Source organism: Ruditapes philippinarum, unplaced genomic scaffold (assembly GCF_026571515.1).
Source record: "Ruditapes philippinarum isolate M1 unplaced genomic scaffold, ASM2657151v2 ctg578_1_1_1_1, whole genome shotgun sequence".
In the NCBI taxonomy this organism is placed as follows: domain Eukaryota; kingdom Metazoa; phylum Mollusca; class Bivalvia; order Venerida; family Veneridae; genus Ruditapes; species Ruditapes philippinarum.
The window spans coordinates 433,165-456,495 of NW_026865402.1; the positions used below are offsets into that span (position 1 = coordinate 433,165).

Genomic DNA, 23,331 nt, shown 5'->3' on the forward strand with positions numbered 1-23,331 from the left:
CATTTTCCAATTAAAGAATGGTAAAATTAGTTATAAGAATCATAATTATTGAGAATTTAGATGAGATAAATACCTTGTTATGTCATTTATTAGCTCGACTTTTTTTTTTGAAAAAAAAAAGTAGAGGTATTGTTATAGTCAGGTCGGCGTTGCCGTTGCCTTTGCCGTTGCCGTCCGAAAACTTGTACCTGGATCATAACTTTTTTATTTCTTGGTGTATTGTCTTCATACTTGGCCACAACAACCCTTGGGACAAGACCTTTCAGTAGACCACACTAACCTTGACCTTCATCCATAAATGACCTTGACCTTCAAGTCTGAAAGTCCAATTTTTGCTTGTTCATGCTGTTATTGGCTGTAACTTTGTTATTTTTGAATGGATTGTCTTCAAACTTGAACATAATAATCTTCAAGGATATCCCTTAAAAATAACCAGTCAGACCTTGACCTTCACTCATCAATGACCTTGACTTTGAAGGTCAAATTATTGAAATTTTCATTTTTTTGGCTATTATTGGCTGTAACTTTGTTATTTTAGAAATTGCGTCATTTTTTTTTCTATTTTTAGAAATTGCATCATTGTTGCTATTTTTAGAAAGTGTTGCTATTTTTAGAAATTGCGTCAATTTTTCTATTTTTAGAAATTGCATCATTGTTGCTATTTTTAAATTGCGTCACTTTTTTATTTTTAGAAATTATGTCATTTTTTTGTATTTTTAGAAATTGCATCATTTTTTCTATTTTTAGAAATTGCGTCATGTTGCTATTTTAAGAAATTGCGTACTGTTGCTATTTTTAGAAATATGCTTAATGTTTTATTCATATCTGGGATGTACTGTTCCAGTTCATATATATACAATTTTGTTTGTTTGTTTGCTTCATTTTACGCCTTTTTTTCAACAGTATTTCAGTCATATAGGCGGGTAGTTTCCTAACCATCGTTCCTGGAGAGTTACACCAGTACTAGACTACCTTCCTCCGCGCTAAACTACCAAAGCATCTCCCGGGGATCGAACCCACGCCAGAGAGGTAACTGGATTAGAAGTCATCGACTCTAACCCCTCGACCACGGAGGCGGTCATATATATACAAAATATATAAAGAAAACTAATGTGACAAGACAGACCAACTAAATTTATAAAAAGGAAACGTTAATATATGTTCAAACCTTTCTATGTTTGCGTTTAGAAAAAGTAAAAAGTCGAGCGTTGCCCCCGCCCGGCGGTGGCTCTTGTACACTTAAACTGTTATTCAAATTACTTAATTACTTACTCAAATTAACTCCAAACATTTATCAAGCCTTTATGTTTTTTATTACTTTGAATATTACAATTTACAATGCCTGGAAATAAAAACGTGTTTTTTGGTGTGATTTACACATTCATACATTCTCAGATAAACTTTACGACCAGAAATTTTCTGCTCAATGTAGCTGCACATTTCTATTCAAGGTTTACCAGTAATATCAGTATTTAACTCCTAAAGAATCTATTCATGAATTTGTATCACAATTATAAATCTACAATATAAATTTTCTTGTTCATAAATGGTGTTTAACTAGAGTTTTGCAAAAACAACAAACCTATTATCAGAATCTGTCCAGTCAGATATATTTGGACCTGCCTGGTCTGTATAGTAGATGTGCCCCTTCTGTTTGGGGGTTGAAGGTGGGCGGTTGTATTTGTGGGCGGTGGATGTTGTTGTTGTTGATATATACACACCAATAAATATATATGGTCATTTAATGCACAAATCTGAGAAAATTCAGCAATTTAACCTTCAAGATCAATGTCATTAAAAAGCCCAAGTCAATTTGGGTTTGATAAACAACAAGGTCTTGTCCTTAAGAATGTTCTGTTATATATGAAGTCGATCCCTTCAATAATAGCAAAGTTACAGCCAGTTACAGCCAAAACAATGAAAATTTCAATAATTTGACCTTCAAAGTCAAGGTCATTAATGAGTGAAGGTCAAGGTCTGTCTGGTTATTTTTAAGGGTTATCCTTGAAGATTATTATGTTCAAGTTTGAAGACAATCCATTCAAAAATTAAAGCCAATAATAGCAAGAACAAGCAAAAGTTGGACTTTTGACCTTGAAGGTAAAGGTCATTTATGGATGAAGGTCAAAGTTAGTGGTGTCTACTGAAAGGTCTTGTCCCAATGGTTGTTGTGGACAAGTATGAAGACAATACACCAAGAACTAAACAAGTTATGATCCAGTTACAAGTTTGCGGACGGCAACGGCAACGCCGCCGACGACTATAATAATACTTCTACTTTTTTTCAAAAAAAAGTCGAGCTAAAATGGCCGTTTTCATTGAAAAGCCTCCTGCAGAGACATAGATTATCTATGTCTCTGCCTCCTGTTACAAGTTCAAACTGCTATGAAACTATGAAAAATGCTTCAATACTCATGAAACTTGGCACAAATGTTGACAAGACCAAAGCCTCTGTAACAGCATGCTCAATCGTAAATTTTCTATTACCATGGCAACGTGGGGACGTCTCAAAATTGCGAAAAATCATTGCATTGTTTTTTTCTATCAAAACTGATTTCAAAGTGCTTCAACTTCTCAATGAATTAAGATAGAGCAAAAGGCTTTTCAGCGTCGGTTACTTGTTACCCTAAGATCGACCTGAGGCCATTTTTAGCCTGTCACATGTCCAAAATTTTCTTGGCGATGAGGGGGACTACCGCCCCCTTCAAACCCCACCAAACAGAAGGGGGCACATCCCCCTTCTGGAAACCCCATGATGTACCATTTCGATGGGGTCTGCGCTGAAAAAGTGGTCACTTTTTTTAACAACATTTCTCAAATGAGAAACAGTGTTTTGGGCCTAAATAGGGCATTTTTTCACTGTGAAAAATCATATAAAAAAACTGTTTAGATCTAGTTGTACAACACATACAATTAAAGCATTTTGCTGAAACATACATGTCTAGAAAAAGCCTTCATTTTCCAAGGGACCATGAAAATACAAATCATGAAATAAAGTAACCAATTTATGCAATAGCATTAGCTATAAGCCTTTAACTATAACTCTGTCTGAGATTTAAACCTACATCAGTGAGGGGCAAATGATTTAGTCTGCAACATTAAAGTGTATAAACCTATCCATGTATATCTGCTGCAAAAATTGTTGTTTGAATTTTAAAAAAGAATACATCCAAAATGGTTGTTTGAAATAAATCTGGAATACTATTGCCTTAAAAATTGGCGCATGAATAAAATCATTGCTAAATGGATAAAACTCTACTTAAAATAACAGAATAATATTTGGTTCTGTAACATTTTATTCTGTTTGCGTACAATATTCATGTGTATAAAATAACAGAGACATTCTTTGTTACACCTCTTTCAAGAATCAACAGTAAGATTATGGAACAAGTTGATAAATTTTATAAAAATTTCATAAGATATAGATTTATACTCTTTAAAAACAATAAATAGGAATGTTAAGTGCATATATGCAAGACTGTCAAAAGGAACTTCTTGCCTAAAGCTTACCTTTAATAAATAAATAACATTATTTCAATTTATAATTTATATTTATAATTAATCTAGGTTAAGTACCAACAAAAAGCATACCAGTATTTCATATAAAATAATTATATAATCACATAGTCTAACAGTGTTCCTTTTTTGTATGTAAATTCAGAGTCCTTTCATTTATGAAAGCAACGTCACATTCCTGGCACATGACAGCTGTTGCAATACTGTGAACTTTGATGTGATCTTTGAGTTGGACATTCCAGGCTGCAGCATATTTACACTGTGTACATTTGTATGGTTTTTCTCCTGTATGTGTGCGCATGTGTGATTTAAGCTGGTTGGATTGAATACAGGTAAATGGGCACATGTTGCATTTAAATGGGTGAATATCTGTAAATAAACAATGATATATATGACTTTGAAGAATTTTTTACAATTTCTAGCCAATTACATTTAAAAATGCATTTCATTTTTACTTTAAATGATTTTTAATCATATATAATATTTATCACATAAACCGAGGCGCAGGAGTGTAATAAATACATTTAATAAAAACGATATTACACTAGTGTAATAACACTTTGATGTGACATCATTTGTGCTATATATAAACATAGCATTAAAGCGCACTAATGATGGTGTTTCACTGTAGGCTCGTCAATAAAATTCTTTTTGAATATGTGATAAATAGAATATAATAGTCGTGTAGATTCAATACTAAATTTATTGAACGAGTTGAATAAAACAATCATTATGCTCGCCAGAGGCTTGCATAATATGATTTTATTCAACTCGTTCAATTTATTTAGTATTAAACCGACACTCATTCAATATCCTCTATTTACAATTCAAAATTGCTATAAAGTTTCCTATTTTTGAAAATATTTTGTTTTCCCCTTTACAATTTATGGCATCAAGTATACCATTGATGTCAAATGAGTTTATATTTATACGCTACTATAAACTATGCTGAATAGTGCAGACCATGGTTATTGTTAGACTGCATGAATGTGCTGGGTGATATTGGTCTGCAGTGATCACATGGGTAGAATTGACAGCAGGCTGAAGGTAATATCTGATAAATTCTTTAAATGTAATCAACAATGACTGCCCTCTGTCACCAATATAAAGCCTGCTTATCATTGCAGTATGACCAAAATTTAAATTTGCTGCTCATTGTTAATTTTTTTTACTGAAATTTGTCATTTAATTTGCTGTACACCTTTGAATTAAATCTTAAATTAACAAAACTTACTGTCGTGAGATAGAAGATGGGTTTTCAACCTCCTTAAAGTTTTTGCAGCATACGGGCACCTGTGACACTGATGTTTTCGAATGTTTTCATGCTTACTCTGAATATGCTTATTCATGCTCTTTGTTTTTACCAACAATCCACAAATCTGACACTGTACGCTTGAACTACAATTTTCTAGATGGGCCTTGAACTCTTCTTTGCTAAGAAGGTACTTGCCTGTTGAAGCAGAATAAATCATTTCTTGAATCATTCATAACTTTTAAAAAGTTTAATACATGTTTAGTTTGTCCTTTCTTTAATATAACCTGTTACAATAGAGTTTAGTGAATTTGAATAAGCAATTTTGTATTTGTTTTCAGTGCATTGTAATATATGAACTATTTTCTGATGTTTTGTACCATAAATTTTGAATTAAAATTGATATAGTGGTCAATTATTATATCTGATTAAGAGATAATGGCAAAAAAGCCTCAACTTTACAAAATTAATTCTAAACTTTAGTTCAAGATATTATATGATATTCATAAATTGGCAAAATGTTCACTGATCTTTTATGAATTTATCTTAGATTAATTAAAACATCTGACGCAAAACAGGTGAAACTCGTACCCAAATTGTCATGAAAGCATTGCCTCATTATACACTTGTACATCTCATGAACCTAAAATTAACTCTATGAATGCTAGCAGAGATGTTTTGCTTTGTTTGGATTCCAACTCAAACTGACACAGTAAAGAACATATGAAGACTTTCCAGAATTACTGGTGGGGAAGGATCTCACATGCCTCTTTATGCATTATTTCAGGCACCAGCAGGCACCTGAGTAGAACCACCAACCTTCTGTAAGCTAACTGGATAACTTCCTTGCATGAATGAACCCCAAGCACTGGACATGATTCGAACCTACAGTGGTGAGGGGCAAGTGATGCTAGCAGAGCATATGACCTAGTTTGGCAACCAGTATGAAGCCTAGGCAATCTGACCGGACTTCAATATTGCCTGCTACTTAATAATTACATTTTGATATCAAAACCATTCATGTTTATAACAGAAGTTCAAAACTCAATGTAAAACATGTCTATTATACAAAGGCAGCATGGTAAAGGATAAGAAAGCTAATAATAACATACACAATTTACAAGATTCACAGTACTGGCAGGCCTCCTCATGGACAGTTCTCATATGATCTTTTCTTTCATCCCTTGTTTTGAACATGTCAGGACAGAAAATACACTTCCAACTAGGTATACCATGAACTTTTCCGAGATGATGCCTTCGACTCTCAGAAGAAGCCGTCCAATGACCGCACAGCGGGCATACGCTCTCCCTCTTTGGTCTTTTACAACATGTCCACTTGTGTTCACGAATATCCTGTTCACTATTCCCTATATACTGACATCCCTCACAATCCAACACCTTGTTTATATGCTTCTCTATATGATTTTCAAATATATCTTTTGACGCACATTTAAAATGATTACAAACTAAGCATGAAAATAAAGTCTCGACAGCATCGTTACTCCTGTTCATACGTGCAAAAGATTTCAAACTTTCTACAAGATATTTATCCTCGTGTTCTGAAAGCTGTATTTTTATCCATGGTTTTTTAGGTTCAGGGCTTTTAGCCTTTTTCTTTTTACCATTCTTAGGTGTTACTTTTGACTTCTTTTCTTTACTCTCCTTTTTACTTTTCTGAGTAGATTTCCTCTTTTTTCTTTGAGGTACTGGTTCCTCATCATCGTCATCATTAATGTCATTTACATCATAATCAGGGTCATAAGATGCTTTAGGTTTCTTCATTTTCGTCTTTGTACCAGATTTATTTGAGTGCAGATTGCCTTTATTGTAATCTGAGATTAACCCAGCTACAAGGTACTCTGGCTCAATTTGTTCAGTGTTTTCAGTGCCAGTATTATTATCTTGTTTACCCCTAGCCTTGATAAAGTCAGTAAGTTCATCATAGTCTATATCTGTAGAATCATTGGACGCTTCGTCATTTATTTCCACCTTGACTTCTTCAGTCTTAAATTTCCTGTTTAAAAATATATGTATATATTACTTATTGACAAATACTTGTATTGGTTAAAGTACAAGGGAGGTAATTAGAACTTTATTTTCTATAAATTCTAAGTCAAATGTTCCAATAAGAAATCAATGCATGTAATTTATTGATTAAATATAATGTGCACAAATATTTGCAATAAACATTTTACATATTCTTTGATGTTTGAAAATGGTTTTATTTGCATAATTATATCCATATATATTTTTTTGCAAGATACGTGAACACAGTAACAATATCAATCACAAAACATACAGGTTCTTTAAGTCACATTGGTATATAGACAGATAGATGATATTGAGACTGTATTTAGAGACTCCCTGTCATATGCGACCTTTTTCTGAAGATCCCTTGGAAAGTCACATATGACAGTCTCGACTGTATTGGTTAAAGTACAAAGCTATGGCCAAATGCGAAGACAGATTTCAATATAAATAAAATTAAATTTTCAGCTGTTTCTTATTACATATTAAGTTAAAATACCAGTATACTCACACAGATTCATCACCATCACCATCATCAACATGTGTGTTTTGTTCAAGTCCAGAATTACCATGTCTTTCAAACCTGCAAAGGGATTAGGTTTAATTTACTTTATGATTATAAATACTTGGCAAAAACAAATAATTTATTCACACAACTAAGCTAAGCAAGTGGTAACTGAATAATTTTGGTTTATTGTAGCACTGCAAGACATGAACTTACAATCTAACAATAGCAAAACAAAAAAAACAAATAGTAAACCACACAACTAATCCATTTCGTCTGGAAGGGAGAGATGTCCGTGAAGTTTAGGTGTCTGCCTTTCAACCCAGGAATCATGGGTTTGAGCCCTACTAAAGTCATACCCATGTTTCCACATATGACAATCATACTGGTTAGTTCCAGAAAGTGGATGCGAAAGTGATTAATCTTAGTTGTAATCACTATTTCCAAACTAATTATTCTTAAACAATAAGCCAAAACATTGGTACATGTATATTAAAGGGAATTTTAAAAATTTGCTGTTGACTACTTATTTTTTTTACTATTTGAACAATAAGCATAAATTCATACATACATACAAATGTGTACTTAATAAAAGCTCTTGTATTTAATAAAATTAGATAATTATGTATGCTCTTGACTATTCTCAGGACTAGGTTGTAAAACAAAGGTCATGAAAGAATTTTCTATGCTACCAAGAGGAATACATGTAATTCAATAAAACTATCCATACTCAGGTAACAGTACTATGGTCTATGATCTATAATTATAAAATTGATGAAATGTATTGACTTTCAATTCAAGACGTTCAGTTTTTGTGTGTTGAATAGAGATATACATGTATCTTACATGCAAAACTTTGAACAGGGTAAAATTTCAGTAATCAAAGTGCTGCAGCACTGAATGCGACGGACATTCAACCGGAGAGACATTCAGGCTTTTTTTAGAAAAAAAAAACAAAACACAAAGTAACAGAGAAAATTTGTTCCATACAAGTTCGAGATTTGTAGAGCAATATATTTTGTGTCCCAAACTGTTATAATTCAGATTTTCTACTTTCAAGCATTAAATACAGAATGAAATTTATGCCTAAAAACTCTGGTCAAACTTGTAAATCAGTGCCCTTATCGATTTTGAAATGATATGTAAATAGAAGAAAAAACTGACAACGAAATATTTCTAAAATAAAACCATGCAAATAAACTTCAAGCATAATACATTATACATGTGAGAATGCTATTTAGAATTGCTTCGTGCACGGATTTATATTACATATTACATGTAATATAAATCCGTGCTTCGTGTTATCATAGTGGGCATATAGACAATAAAATATAAGTCATTTGTATTGCATGTAATCTGCTGGTTTATTACATGTATAATGTGTACTTATCGCCAGCATAAGTGAAGCAGAATCTATTTTTAGAATAGCGAAGGTTAACTTATATTGTGACCTAGAAATTTATTTGTAAACAAACCACAAGAATCGGAAGTAGAACTGATATTATAACTTCCTTCAATAAAGATAACCATGAAATACTAGTAACATGGTGGTAAAGTGTTGAAAAGCTCTCTTGATACATGCATTTTCAAAAATAGATATTTATACTAACCATTGTACTGTATCTAATTTATTAATAACTGCTGAATATTCAGCTAAACCCGCGGTATGAGTCACGAAAATAGTTCTTCTTTTATTAATGCGCGAGTTATTCTAGAGTCACGAAAAACTTTTGATTACTTAATAATAATGTTTTGTATAATGTAGAAATATTTATTTCTTACTAATAATTTCTTGGAACTCAGAGCTTACAGCTTTATTATAGTATAATTTGCTGTCCTACTTTTTCGACAGCGGTAAATCGTTTCGGCAGTAATTTGCATATTGCGCAATAATACTATGGGACTACAAAGTTTTTATCAATCATATACGTTCATATTTTAACTTGGATAACTTTATTTGAAATTGAAAAGGCTAAATATGGAAGATATTAAGATATCCCGACAAAGTATGGGAGTTTTAAAGGATCAAATTCATGTACTATTTCTTAGGCTGTTAATCGGTTGAGGACACCTTGCGCGATTGTAGCCGACGAAATCCCATGTGTAGATGACTTAGCTCTGAACGCGCCTGAGGGCGCGTCCGTCGCAAAAATCATACCATGAACTAAAGGCAGTAGGTATCTTGTAAAGTTCAGATGTTTAAAGTACTTTCATCATGGACATAAATAAATGCAAGTTAGTACCAGTACATTCAATGCACCCTTATTTACCTACATCTATAAAGTGTTTCATAAGATGAACATTAATGATGTTTGAAAGATCGTTGAATCATACATACTTGCTGATACAAAAAATTCAAACTTTGTTCTTTTATTAGCATCAGTGATTATACGCTTACATGACTGTACATTTGTTAAGAAACAGATATTTTCACAGAAAAAGACCATCAAATTGAAATTCTGCCATTTAACTAAATTTTAACAATTTTCTTAATTGAAATTGATATACTTTTAAAGGTCCTTAATTGAAATTGATATACTTTAAAGGTCCTTTAAAGGTCTGTCAGTCTTTATTTAAAGACTAAAAACAAATGAAACATTTTCAAACAATGGACGAAGCACTTTTGTTTTCACACTAAACAAAAATTACTATAATAAAGTTTCTGTACATATATGTTGAATTTTTTGGGAAATTTTCAATATATAAACTGACTGAGCAGCAAACAGTGCAGACCATGATAATACTGCATGAGTCTGTAAATTCAGTTGCCATAAGCAGGCTTTGGGTTAATTATTAAGTTAATACTACCAAATGTAAAAGAGAGATGATTATTTCAAATATTAGCAAACCGAAAACTTACCAGCAATCAATAAGCAGTAAAGCCAGGTCACTATGGGTTTTCACACTTAGACTTTTCTTTAAATCATTCCATCTATCCCATGCAAGCTTTGTAAATGTCAAGTTACGTCTAGTCTGCTTCTGTTTCTGGTTTTTCTCTCTGCTTACAATAGGCTTTTTTCTTTTGGGTCTCTGTTCAGGAGTGATTTGAACTGCATTATCTCCATCTTCTTTTTTCTCTTTTCCTTCTACTTTACCATCATCATCATCATCATTATTATCATCATCATCATCATCATCAATTTCTTCTTCTACCTTTTCTTCTTCTTCAATTATCTCTTCTATTTCAAGTTTCACGTATTCTGTACTCGGCAGTGATTGTATTAAATGTAAGTTGTTATTTTGAGAAAATGTTTCATCTCCTGCAAATGAAAAAATTTGTTTTCCTCAATGCATTTTTATGATGAGCCCATTGTATTTTTCTTTTAATTGAATGTTGTTTCCTTGTGTCATGCAGAGGAAAATACTTAAAAGTTGCAGTGTTAGTTCATTGTTTGGTTTTATGGTGCACCAACACAATTTCGGTAGTCATATGTGACTGCGGCAGTCATGTGGCTGAAACAAGAAAGCTGATTTTGGTTAACCTCGGGTGTTACAAACTTAAAGCAACACAGGGGTCAAAACCACCTCACCTGTCGGAGCTAAGAGATGCACAGACTTCACTAATTAGAATCAATTTAGTCGCCTCTTACAATCACCCAGGGTTAAGCGGTGACTGTTTTCTTTCTTGTATCAAAGCATCAAGAACTGTAAACTATTAAAGATAACACAGTATACCCGGTAATTGATATTTTACATTTTTGTCCATTTTTTTATAGAAATAAAAACAAAATGTCAGTGCAACTGGGGTTTTAACACGTTAAGCTTGGATTGCAAAACATTTAAGCTTGACTACAACCTTACAATACACCCTTACAACTCAGTAAAATAACACTTGATAATATATAAATCTGCAGCTATTTTTTGCAATCTCCTGGAATATATACCCCTATGTTTATCAATGTCTGTATTTTAAAGTAATATACTACAAATACAGATAAAGCCTACTTTATACATTGTATATATATCCTGTTCTTGTATCATCGTGGGACTTAGGCCTAAACTGGCAAAGATGAACTTTATATAACATTTTTAGAATGTGATTTTTGCCCTAAACACAGGAAAATATTAAATTTAGACATTATGTTTACAAAGAAAACATCATATCTTCAAAAGAAACAACAAAGATTTTTCTATCTGTGAATACTGACGCCCATCCTCTTGATGAACAAGGTACTTTCTTAAATTCTTGTATTATAATCTGTTAATATACATGTATGTTGCTGAAGGCTGGACACTTTATTATGATTTTATTCTATAAATCACCAAAAATCATTTGTGCCACTCTTAATTATGTGTTTAAGATACATTATCATAGAAATGTTTGTGTTTTATTATGCAAAATATTAAGTCTATATGCAAATTAATAAATCTACTGGGATCCTTTATATTTACCGGACAATCAGTTTACCGGACAAAATCTATTCCTTAATTTTTTACTTCGATTAAAAGTCATTCGGTCTGAATCTGACATACACATACTTTCTATTTCAAAGTAAATAACAACAAAACCACTCTCAGGTAAATATTGTTGATTCAGTTCTTTATCTACTAACATAACCTTTTGTTTACTAGTTATTTCATGACCTGGTCATGCGGGGGAATAATCCTGCGCATGCCCGAATATTCAGGCCCTTAATGGGTTATTTTATATAGGTTTTACTTTTAATTCTTCTCAACGTTATCTCAGGAGACAATCGTAACATATTTTAATGATAAAAAGTATTTTTTATGTGATGATATAAAAATAATTTTTATGTGATGGTATAGGCTCCGAGTCCAATTTCACATTGTTTTCTGTACCCATTAGAAATTCGAGGACGAATTTCAATAAAGCTGGGTAGGATATCACGGTTCAGAACTGTTCACTATTTAGGGGAGAAGATGTGTAAGCTCAGTCGGTAGAGCCACGGAACGGTATTCCAAGGGTCCAAGGTTCGGGTCCCGGTCAGACTGCACATTTTTCTCACCCTGGGACATGTCCATAAATATCATGAAATCTTAGACCTGATAACATACGAAGCAATATTATATTTTAGGTTTTTCATATTTACCAAAATCACAGCATGCATTTACATCACCTTGTTTGTTATTTTTAGGCTCAGTATTTTCATTTACTCCGTGTTTCACTTGATGTAGGTCCATAATCGTATCTGAAAAGGGGTAAAGCTTGACTTACAATCTGTACAAATGGCAAATTTATGAAAAAGGGAAGTAACTTTTATAATATATTTTTTCATATTATATTTTTCTCTTCTCTGGCTAAAAATAAATTCTGCGGTCCATAAAGTTGAACACCACTAAGCATTTTTCTTCAAACCTTGCATTATTTCATTTCTGAAATTATTTCTGAAATAAGTTATCCTTACAGTTTTTCGTAAACATACAGATTGCAATTTCGCAAGTGCATTTTGCAAGATTTATTTTACATATACACATGTAGTTGTTTTACAAAACGTGTCATTGATATTTTCCAATAACATGCACTGAAGTGTAGTCCTATACATGAGCAATCTTCCAGGTGATTTGAGGTGAATTAAATTAAATCATTTAATAAATTCCATTTTAATGTTAAGAGCTGAATTAATAAAAACAGCTGAATTTATCAAAACAAAACATATGTATACTATACAGTAAGTTTAGGATGCAAATATACTGCTAAAATGCTATTTTTTGCCCACATACCAAAGTTAACAAGATGAAAAAGGAGTATGATAATTGATACAATATATTAAAAGTCATATCGAATGCATATTGTCATCTTATTCAGGTGACATGCAGGCAAAATATTGCCAGCTAGCAATTGGATCCATTGTTATTTCTATGCAAAGTAGAGGAATTACAGGTACTGTCCTAAATGACTATTAACAACTGATATAGCCAATGTTTCCTCCTAAACACAGTGCAATGCCTTGTGTTTAATTTTTGGCAGAAAATGCCATTGTACGTAATGTATAATAATAAAAGGAATAATAGAATCTAAATTTGATCTATCTTTATAGATTATTTTGGTAAATAATAACCTTTAAGGATATGAATGGTGACATGTCCAGGGTCTGAACTCTCAGTGCCTAAAAGGGCAGATGGAGCCTAGAATACATGATACCTAGACATGATGCATATATTTACTCAATATGATTAAAATCAGCTCCTAAATAACGCTACGTTTTCAGATCTGATGATCAGCAATAGGTTGTCACCTTCTCATGATTTTTCAAACAACCAATCATCGGCGAGCTTTCACAATTTTGAAAGTGATGTTGTTTCTAATTTTAATAGCTGGAAAACCAATACTGAGTAGGTAATTTTCATGATTTCGAGAACAAACATGGCATTGTCCATATAGCCGATAGATAAACTGGCAATACAATCTTGCCCATTAAAAAATTGAGTCTAATATTTCCAGTTTACTTGTTTCAAATTACTTCAAACATTTTTTCTAACAAAAATCAACAATTTGTTTCACTTCCACGGAAAATGAAATTTTGATACTTCGTCTGATGCCTAAACCAGTTTGATTGCATGGCTTAAAAAACTTTCTTGGGAAATCCTAATTATAATGAAGGCAAACTATTTATGGTGGTTATCAGATATCCAAGTAAGAGTAGATCTGAACATAAGTCAGATTGATATTTGCTGTGTGTACAAATTTCACCACCACCTTTCATGGATTTTTTCAAGTGAGGAAGCTGTCTGGCTCATCGGTGGTTCATTCATGGCTGAAATAATGCATGGAGGGGCACTCAAGGTCTTCCTCCAACAGTAAAGCGGGAAAGTCACCATTATGACATTTACAGTGTTGGTGTGATGTAAAACCGGACAAAAAAGCATTTCTGTCTGTCATATAAAGTGCTTTTAGCTCTTTGATTGTATGTATTATTCCATTTTTCTCCATTCATCTAACATCAAGTTTATCTACAGGCATAATGACCACTCAACATATACTTCAAGTGTTTACGATACCTAGATGATTATTGTTTGGTCATTTCTGTTATAATTATAACTCTGAAATACAGCATACATTTTGCATTTCCTAGCAATCAGGTAGCATTAACTCTGGCCTTGTGATGTAAATACAGTAGAATGTTTTTCACAAAGTCTTCAATCAATGCTTCCATTTAATTTTATTATACAATGGATATCTAACACATTACAGTTAACACACAAAACACAAACAAACAAATTTAGCAGTTTTTTGTATATTTTATTTCAGAAAACTTATTACTACACTGTAGCTGAGTAAAAACAAACAGACATAGGGTGCATATTATTTAACTACTACTTTCTATAACAAACACAAAGTCATATGTGCATATAATTTTAGTACTACTATCTATAACAGATGTATAAAAAGAGGGCCATGATGGCCCTGAAGTCGCTCACCTGTATATAGGCCCCCGAAGAGGCCAGTTTAAACCCCAGAGCTTTTATTTGAACAAACTTTGTAGACACTCACTAGAAAATGCTTCGTGCTTAATATCTTAACTCTAGCTATTTGAGTTTTTTCAAAGAAGATTTTTTAAGTTTTTGTTATACACATATAAGGAAAATGAATGAGCCCTGGGGCAGGGCCAATTTTGACCCCAGGGCTTTTATTTGAACAAACTTGGTAGACACTCACTAGAAGATGTTTCATGCTTAGTATCTAAACTCTAGCTATTTTGTTTTTTTTTCAAAGAAGATTTTTTAAGTTTTTGCTATACACATATAAGGAAAATCAATGACCCCCGGGGCGGGGCCAATTTTGACCCTAGGGCTCTTATTTGAACAAACTTGGTAGACATCCATTAGAACATGTTTCATGCTAAATATCTTAGCTCTAGCTCTTTGGGTTCTTTAAAAGAAGATTTTTTTAGTTTTTACTATATGCATATAGGGAAAATCAATGACCCCCTGGGGCGGGGCCAAATTTGACCCTAGGGCTTTTATTTGAACAAACATGGTAGACATCCATTAGAAGATGTTTCATGCTAAATATCTTAGCTCTAGCTCTTTGGGTTTTTTAAAAGAAGATTTTTTAAGTTTTTATTATATGCATATAGGGAAAATCAATGACCCCCTGGGGCGGGGCCAATTTTGACCCCATGGCTTTTATTTGAACAAACTTGGTAGACACTCACTAGAAGATGTTTCATGCCAAATATCTAAGCTCTAGCTCTTTAAGGTTTTTTAGAAGAAGATATTTAAAGTTTTTTTCTTTTGGTTGCCATGGCAACCAGAGTTCTGCATGGAATTAAATTCTTTGAACAATTTTCAAAGGTGACCACCAAAGGAACATTCCTGTGAAGTTTGGATGAAATTGGCTTAGTGGTTTATGAGGAGATGTCATTTAAAGTAAAAGTTTATGGACGGACGGACGCTGGACCAAAAGCGATCACAAAAGCTCATCGTCACTTTGTGACAGGTGAGCTAAAAACACATCATATTTCTAACAGTATAAAAAGATGTTACCAGCTGTACATTGACAGACAAAGAAATCAACAGCAATAGAAATAGGTACAAAAATTTTATGTAATAAGCAAGACACCATATCAGGACAATAATATTTTATAATGTGAATGTTACAAACATTTTTTATGACAAGTTGAACAATCTTGATATGATGCTACATTTCATTAATAAAAATGGATTTCATATCAACTCCTGTTTTTATTTCATAAATAATAATATCTAAACATTATTTGATTAGATTCACAATACTGTTGGAAAGGTTTATGAAACAGTAGAATGCTTGGTTTTAGACTGACAGCAAAATTATTTTTACATATTTATAAAATGTAGCTTTAATACTAGCACTTATCCAACATGACAGTTTTCACATTCTTTTCAGAGGGCATAATCTCACCAAAATCAGACTGACAATTTCTAAACTTAAGATTTTTTACATTAAAATGTATATACTATTATGCACACCGCATGGTGCCTGTGAGTATGCCAATTAAGTTTTTCTATATGGACTAAAAACATGTGAAAAAGAATAACTTAAGAATCATTTTTGTGAAGTTTGGATGATACTGACTATGTGATTCAGCAGAAAAGGCTGTTTGGAGAAAATTTAAATTGGATGTCAATAATTAAACAGATTGATGCCTATCGGCACAATATCTAAAATGAGCACCTGACCCTAAACAGTCAAATTTAATATAAAAAGGAGTTATTCCTTAGTTTCAAATTCTCTAAAAAATTCATACTTAACTGCATAGGAAATAAATTTTTAAATGGTAAATAAATACATACTGACTTATATGTATAAGTACTGTTTGATGCATATGAAATTCATACAAATGTATTAACAGGTGAGTTTGACTATGTGTAATTTTGTACAATATTACAGTCGATGTGGCCAAGTGGTTAAGGTCGTCGACTTCAAACCACTTGCTCCTCACCGCTGTGGGTTCGAATCCAGACAGGGACTTTGGATTCTTTCATGTGAGGAAGCTATCCAGCTAGCTTATGGAATGTCGGTGGTTCTACTCAGGTGCCTGTTCGTGCCAGAAATAATGCACGGAAGGGTACCTGAGGTCTTCCTCCTCCAGTAAAGCTGGAACGTAGCCATATGACCTACATGTATACTGTGTCGGTGTGACGTACATGTAAAACCCAATCAAACAAACAAACAAACAAATTTACAACATTAAAGGAAGTTTTGACAACAATGGAATTCACACTATCCTTTTTTATTCACTGTATATCCCCCATCCTCTTTACCTTAAGATAAGATATTGCATCTGATAAACCTTTACGCTTTAAATTACCAGTTCTTTCCTTTTGTTGCAAGTTTTTTCCTTGCCTTTTTTGTACTATCTGTATTTTTTCCTGTGATTCATCACATTTTTCTGGATTGCTATGGTTACAGTTACTTACAGCTGTAGAGTTAGGTGTAAAAGATAAAGCATTGTTATAGTCACTGTCCTCTACTTCTACTTTAATTATATCAGAGTCAGGTTCAACTTTTATATCAGGTAACCTTGATAAACTTTTCTCCTGATCAAATACAGTATCATTTGCTATTTCTCCTTCAGATACTTCAACTTTGATTCTATGGCAATCAAGTCCAAGTTCCCTGAAATAACAAATCTCTTCATTATATATCAAAAGATCATAGGTACAATTTGTAATCTTTGTGGTCAACAGATAAATTAATTTTAAAAAATTTAAAAATTTACTAAATTTATTTATTATAGAGAATAAATGCACCTTTATTCGTGTATTTACATCTGCCGAGCACGAAGAAATATTTAAAGGGCAAATCCACAGGTTAGTCATTGCAGTCAGCTTTTTTTACATTGTGCCCTGATTCATGCCTATTAAAGTTGTGCAACAATGATGCACACATGCTTGATTTCATCCATCACTGCAGGTTTTTTTCTATGTTTATATTTATCTGGTAGCTGCTTATACAGTTTTTGTGCGAGAAGCGAGATGCCACAAGATTTTCATTTTCCAATTAAAGAATGGTAAAATTAGTTATAAGAATCTTAATTTTATTTAGAATTTAGATGAGACAAGAGCCATGTCAACATGGCCATCCCCCGCCGAATGTGTTTGCTCATTGGAAGAATGTATATGTAGTAGAGCGGAATAATTCCATTTTAAGAGGTCTTTTGGTAATGAAAACTGATGGCTATAGTGATTACAGATTTGAAACCTATGTGAATACTGATGGCTGAAAATAACAAAGGGCAATTACTGAAAAATAATGCAGGGTTGGTTATCATTCTTGTGTGCTGCATTCCTCCTCAGTAAAATCTATCCACCTATGAAGTTTCAAGTTGATACCTCAAATACTTTTTGAGAAAAAAATTGAATTGAAAAATTAAGTATGAAAAAGAACAAAGGGCAATAACACAACAATTATAAAAGGTAGAGTTATCATTCTTGTGCAGTGCACACCTCCTGAGTGAGATCTATGCACCTATTAAGTTTCATTTTGATATCTCAAAGGCTTTTTGAGTTATGCTCTGGACAAAAATTAATTTAGAAAAATAACAAAGGGCAATAACTCAAAAATAATGCAGGGTAGAGTTATCATTCTTAAGCACTGCACTCCTCCTCAATGAGATCCATCCACCTTTGAAGTTTCAAGTTGATACCTCAAATACTTTTTTAGATAAGCTCTGGACAAAATAGCATGAAAAAAAAACAAAGGGCAATAACTCAAAAATTGTATAGGGAAGAGTTATCATTCTTGCGCACAACATTCCTCCTCAATAAGATCTATCCACCTATGACATTTCATGTTGATATCTCAAACACTTTTTGAGTTACTGGTTGGGGAGGGACCACCAAAACCGGACAACCACCAAACCCGGACGGCCCCAAAAATGCTTGATTTAGAATTTTCTTTGTTCAGTGGTTGTCAGTCACTTTTTTATCAACAATAAATGCATGTTTCTTCTAAAATTAAGTAAATAAATTTATTTCAACCTCCGTAAATGGTAATATTTTAATGTCTATTTCAAGAATGTTGACGTTGAAATTTGGGGGTCAAGAAAGCAATGCCTGACCTCATATAACAGCAATAATTATTTGCAGAGTAAACAATAAAATATCCAAAACTTCAGCATTTGCTGCTGAAATATTGTGTGTAATGTTAAAAATAAAAAAAAGAACACCAAAGCTTTTATCTGAATTAAATCAACGTTATTACATATCTGTCCGGACACATGGTACTGTAATATGTACGATTTAGGTAATTTTGATACCTTCCTTGACGGGCCTCGGATATAAGTGTCAACATAATCAGAACTAAACAAACTAGTTTGTTAGTTAGGAGAAGAACCTAGCTGTACTGTGTCAAATTTTCGTACCTCTAGCTTTAAAATTATGAAATTTGTATAGAAAAATAATCAAAAACTGTCCGGTTGATGGTCCCTGACCAGTATGCTCCACTCAGGTGAAAAATTAGGTATGAAAAATAACAAAGGGCAATAACTCAAAAATTATGAAAGGTAGAGTTATCATTCTTGTGCACTGCACACCTCCTGAGTGAGATCTATGCACCTATGAAGTTTCATGTTAATATCTCATAGGCTTTTGTGGTTATGCTCTGGACAAAAATCAATTTTGAAAAATAAGAAAGGGCAAAAACTCAAAAATCATGCAAGGTAGAGTTATCATTTTTGTGCACTGCACTCCTCCTCAATGAGGTCTATCCACCTATGAAGTTTCAAGTTGATAACTCAAATACTTTTAGAGATATGCTCCGGACAAAAATGTCGGAAGGACGGACGGAAGGTCGGAGACATATCCTCCGCCGAAATTTTTCGGCGGGGGATAATAAATACCTTGTTATGTCATTTACACACTTAAACTGTTATTCAAATTACTTACATAACTATTAGGCTTAACTCCAAATATTTATCAAGCCTTTATGTTTTTTATTACATTGAATATTACAATTTACAATCCCTGGAAATAAATATGCTTTTTTTGGTGTGTCATTTACACATTCATAGTTTTACATTCTCAGTAATATTTTTTGACAAAAAATTTTCTCCTAAATGTAGCTGTACATTTCTATTCAAGGTTTCATATGGAAAAATAAGGTACAGTCATACCAGTATTAAACGCCTGAAGAATCAGTTCATGAATTTGTATTACAATTATAAATCTACAATATAAATTTTCTAGTTCATAAATGGTGTTGAATTAGAGTTTTGCAAAAACAACATACCTATTATCAGAATCTGTCGAGTCAGATATATTTGGACCTGCCTGGTCTGTATTACTCAATGGATTTCCAGGAATCATGGCTAGACCAGGGTGGTGCTGTACATAGCTTAAGAAAAAAAAAATGTCATGATTTCAAACATGATAATTACAATTTGAATTTGTATTCTAAAGTCTTAAAAAACAAAGCATTTAAAACCATACACACATGCATAACTTCCATATTTAGAATGCGAAACAGCAATTATGATTTAGATAATTATGTATAGTCAGGGCCAGTTTGTACAATTGGGTAGTCTGACTCGACCTTCTTCAGTAAACTGCTCAAGTCCAGCTCTTTGATATCAAAACAACTAAAAATAACAATTCAAAGCATAGCAAATCCACTATTCTATGTTTTTTATTTAGTAAGATTATGGTCATTTTTCCTGCAATAAAAATATTTTGAGATCTTCACAAATTTAAATAATTCAAAATTGTTTTATAAGAAAACATGAATAATAAACAATGATTATAATAATATCAAAATGATTTTCAACTTCACTGTTTAACAAGTAACAAAGATACTAAACTGTGAAATTTAATGTAATTCAACACTAAAAATAGTGTATTTATTCATGATTTCCTCTCTAACACCTAGAACTGGTAGGTACGCTTTTCTTTTGTAAACAAAAGACTAATTTGTAGTGTTTAAGTATAGTAATTTATCACATGATTAATTTTTCTACTTATGAACATCAGCATAAAAATTTTGGGTCATTCCAAGAGCCAAAATCATAATTATTATGGCTTTTCAACTTTAAAAGCATGTTCATCTTATGATTTACATAATTTATATTGTTTTCAATATTAATCTTTGTCACTGGTATACATATTATGGTTTTGCTTTTTGCTTTAAATATTACCAAAGATACTATTACAAGATTACAAAAATTCTATTAATAGAAAAATAATCAGAACACTTACAAATCTATAAGTATCTTTGCCATATCACTATTACTTTCAGTGTTTGTCATACACTTTACAAATGCCCATCTTTCAACTTGATCTCCTATATTCACATTTTTAGCTCTAAAACGACGAGCTCTTTCTGTTTGCTTCTGTTTCTTTTCAGATTCTGACTTTTTAGGACGCCCTCCTCTACGTTTCTTTATTTCAGGTTTCTTTTCATCTGTTTGTTGGATTTCATTTTCTGGATTATTGCTCTTATTCTCTGCACGTAGCTGTCTTTCATTATCTTTAACTTTCTTTGCAATAAGTGCCTTTAGTGTACTTGCTGTTTCATCACATAAAATGAAATAAATTCAACTGTAATCAGTCAATATGGTATACAGAAAAGAAGTGCTATAAGCTCAATATAAGCAATTAAAAATTTTGTGTGTGCTATAGGCCATTGAATTTAACAGAATATTAATTAGGTACTTTAAATGACAATGGGAGTTATTTAAAGAAGTCATAATATACATTTAGGTTATTATGAAAAATATTTTGAACTTTAACACTATCAATATCAATATTTTTTTTCATGTGAGTTCAAGACAACAAATATTAATGTAATTAAATATTCTAAAAAAAAATCATATCGAAAAACTGTTTAGATCTAGTTGTAATTTTATGAGTTGATTTTGGTAATGAAAATTTATTTTGTTGCAGTTGATATCCGTATCATAACCTATCAGACTATGCTATGTGACATCCTTAATTCTTGGCAAGGCAACTTGGCAAAATTAAAGCTACCTATATCTACAGAGTTTACGGTATCTACAGAGTCTACGTATACATTTTGGACTATGCAACAGCATAGGCCTATAATATATAGTCTCAACATTTCGACTGCAAGACCGACTGATTTTATAATCTCATTTTCATAGATGTCTGTCTTTACAGCGAAGGACAACCAGCATCTATATAATGAAAAGCCCTAAAGCGCACAAGTTGTTGGGCTAGGCCTATATATTGAATACCAGTAAAAGATCCATTTGATTAAAGGAGTACAGTAGAATGGACATTCAATGATGTATTGAATGAAAAGCGTCATGATTACCGTCAAAGTAACTGTAGTTCGTATCAGGTTTATAACAGTGTATTATTATATTCTATTTCTAAACATAAAATACTTCCTTTTCAAAAATAACAACTTCTTAGTCGTATTCATGAATTTCGGACAGGATTTTACGTCAGCACAAATTTTATTAACACGACTTACAGGTACTGTAGTTCGGCGGTTCCTTTTCTTCCTCAAAGTCGTCTATTTCTACTTTAATTGCCACCGGTTCCATTGTGTTTTCCAGTGCAGAAATGATGCTACAAATGGCAACTTTACATATAAGGGAGGTAACTTAGTATGTAAACGCATAATTATAATAATTCGTGTTTATATTACATGCATACTGTAAAACGGGGTCTTTCAATACAGAAATGTTGTTAATATAGAAATGAACGTAGATATAATAATGTTATTATACTAATAATCAGTATGAAAGATACAGTAGGGTTCAAAGATTTTTTATACCCGGTATATTTTTTTCACTTGTAAAATCAAATTAAGCACAGAAGGCGCTGAATTTGTTTGGGTCTCAGAATGTGAGAAAGGTGAAGGTTGTGAGATTATAAACCAATTTGTTTTTGTATAGTGCCACCAGTGCTTTCCAGCGTTTTAATTGTAGTTAATTGGCTTTAAGACTAATTGCAACACTGATATTCAATTCAATGTTTATTTGACTTAAACAATTTGAAAAAAAGAGTTGCCTTCCTGGATTTGAACTCCAGACCCCTCGGCCACGGTGAAGTTATATGTAGAAGGCCTGAAAAAAAACCATATTATTCTAAATTAGGGTTTTTAACCCTTATTATTTCGACGCTAACTGTTGTTTAACACAGATGTTAATAATCATGGAGCTTATTATAAGCATGTATATCTATAAAGGATAAAACAATATTAGAAATCTCGACCATTCGGGAATTATTTTGCTTGAAAATTAATGCGCCTGTCATTTGACCATCTTTACGCACAATCTCCACACAGTGATCTCCCCTTAATTCTTCGGCGTTACAATTCTGCCAAGGGAGGTAATCACTGTGAGGAGTTTGCTTTACGCAGTGATCTCCACTGAATTTTTTCGGCGTTAGTGTACATATAAAGGGAAGTAACCGCTTCAAAAAAGCGGCCTACTTTCGGCATTTGCAATTAACAGCATCATACTCTGAAATTTCGCTACCATTATTTGTTTGGTCTGACGACCCAAACAAATAAAAACTATTACAATAAGCTATGAAAAAATGCCATATTGTTTCCAATTTAACGTGTCGTCTGCTAGAGAGATGTCATACCTTTTAAAATCAAAGGGCTGCAAGCTCTGTG

The 23,331-nt window shown here is 32.5% G+C and overlaps 2 protein-coding genes across 3 annotated transcripts; both read right to left on the reverse strand.

Annotated features, from left to right (window-relative positions):
• Positions 1-3,278: 3,278 nt before the first annotated feature.
• LOC132728881 (zinc finger protein 142-like) lies at positions 3,279-12,511 on the reverse strand. Of its 2 annotated transcripts, none has more exons than XM_060714578.1 (6): positions 12,380-12,511; positions 10,162-10,561; positions 7,308-7,379; positions 5,881-6,782; positions 4,751-4,966; positions 3,279-3,885 (listed from the first exon to the last, which is right to left on the reverse strand). In XM_060714578.1, exons 1-6 carry the CDS (start codon positions 12,441-12,443, stop codon positions 3,629-3,631), a joined length of 1,911 nt encoding a protein of 636 aa, XP_060570561.1. In that variant the 5' UTR covers positions 12,444-12,511; the 3' UTR covers positions 3,279-3,628. The 2 variants fall into 2 exon arrangements, with proteins under 2 accessions (XP_060570561.1, XP_060570560.1); XM_060714577.1 differs by having other exon boundaries at positions 12,353-12,508.
• A 4,412-nt stretch (positions 12,512-16,923) lies between these two features.
• Positions 16,924-22,324, reverse strand: LOC132728884 (uncharacterized). The gene is made up of 4 exons (XM_060714581.1): positions 22,177-22,324; positions 20,937-21,246; positions 19,975-20,079; positions 16,924-17,361 (listed from the first exon to the last, which is right to left on the reverse strand). Exons 1-4 carry the CDS (start codon positions 22,247-22,249, stop codon positions 16,980-16,982), a joined length of 870 nt encoding a protein of 289 aa, XP_060570564.1. The 5' UTR covers positions 22,250-22,324; the 3' UTR covers positions 16,924-16,979.
• Positions 22,325-23,331: the final 1,007 nt, after the last annotated feature.

Excerpts from the sequence above, each read along its gene's own strand:
- LOC132728881 (XM_060714577.1), bottom strand. The coding sequence starts at position 12,443 with ATGGACCTACATCAAGTGAAACACGGAGTAAATGAAAATACTGAGCCT. Across the intron at positions 6,783-7,307 it reads GGTGATGGTGATGAATCTGT|GAAATTTAAGACTGAAGAAG; the intron begins GTGAGTATACTG and ends ATTTTTAAACAG. Across the intron at positions 4,967-5,880 it reads CTGTGAATCTTGTAAATTGT|GCAAGTACCTTCTTAGCAAA; the intron begins GTATGTTATTAT and ends CTGCTTCAACAG.
- LOC132728884 (XM_060714581.1), bottom strand. The coding sequence starts at position 22,249 with ATGGAACCGGTGGCAATTAAAGTAGAAATAGACGACTTTGAGGAAGAA. Across the intron at positions 21,247-22,176 it reads ACCGCCGAACTACAGTACCT|CAAGTACACTAAAGGCACTT; the intron begins GTAAGTCGTGTT and ends GTGATGAAACAG. Across the intron at positions 17,362-19,974 it reads TCGACAGATTCTGATAATAG|GGAACTTGGACTTGATTGCC; the intron begins GTATGTTGTTTT and ends TTGTTATTTCAG.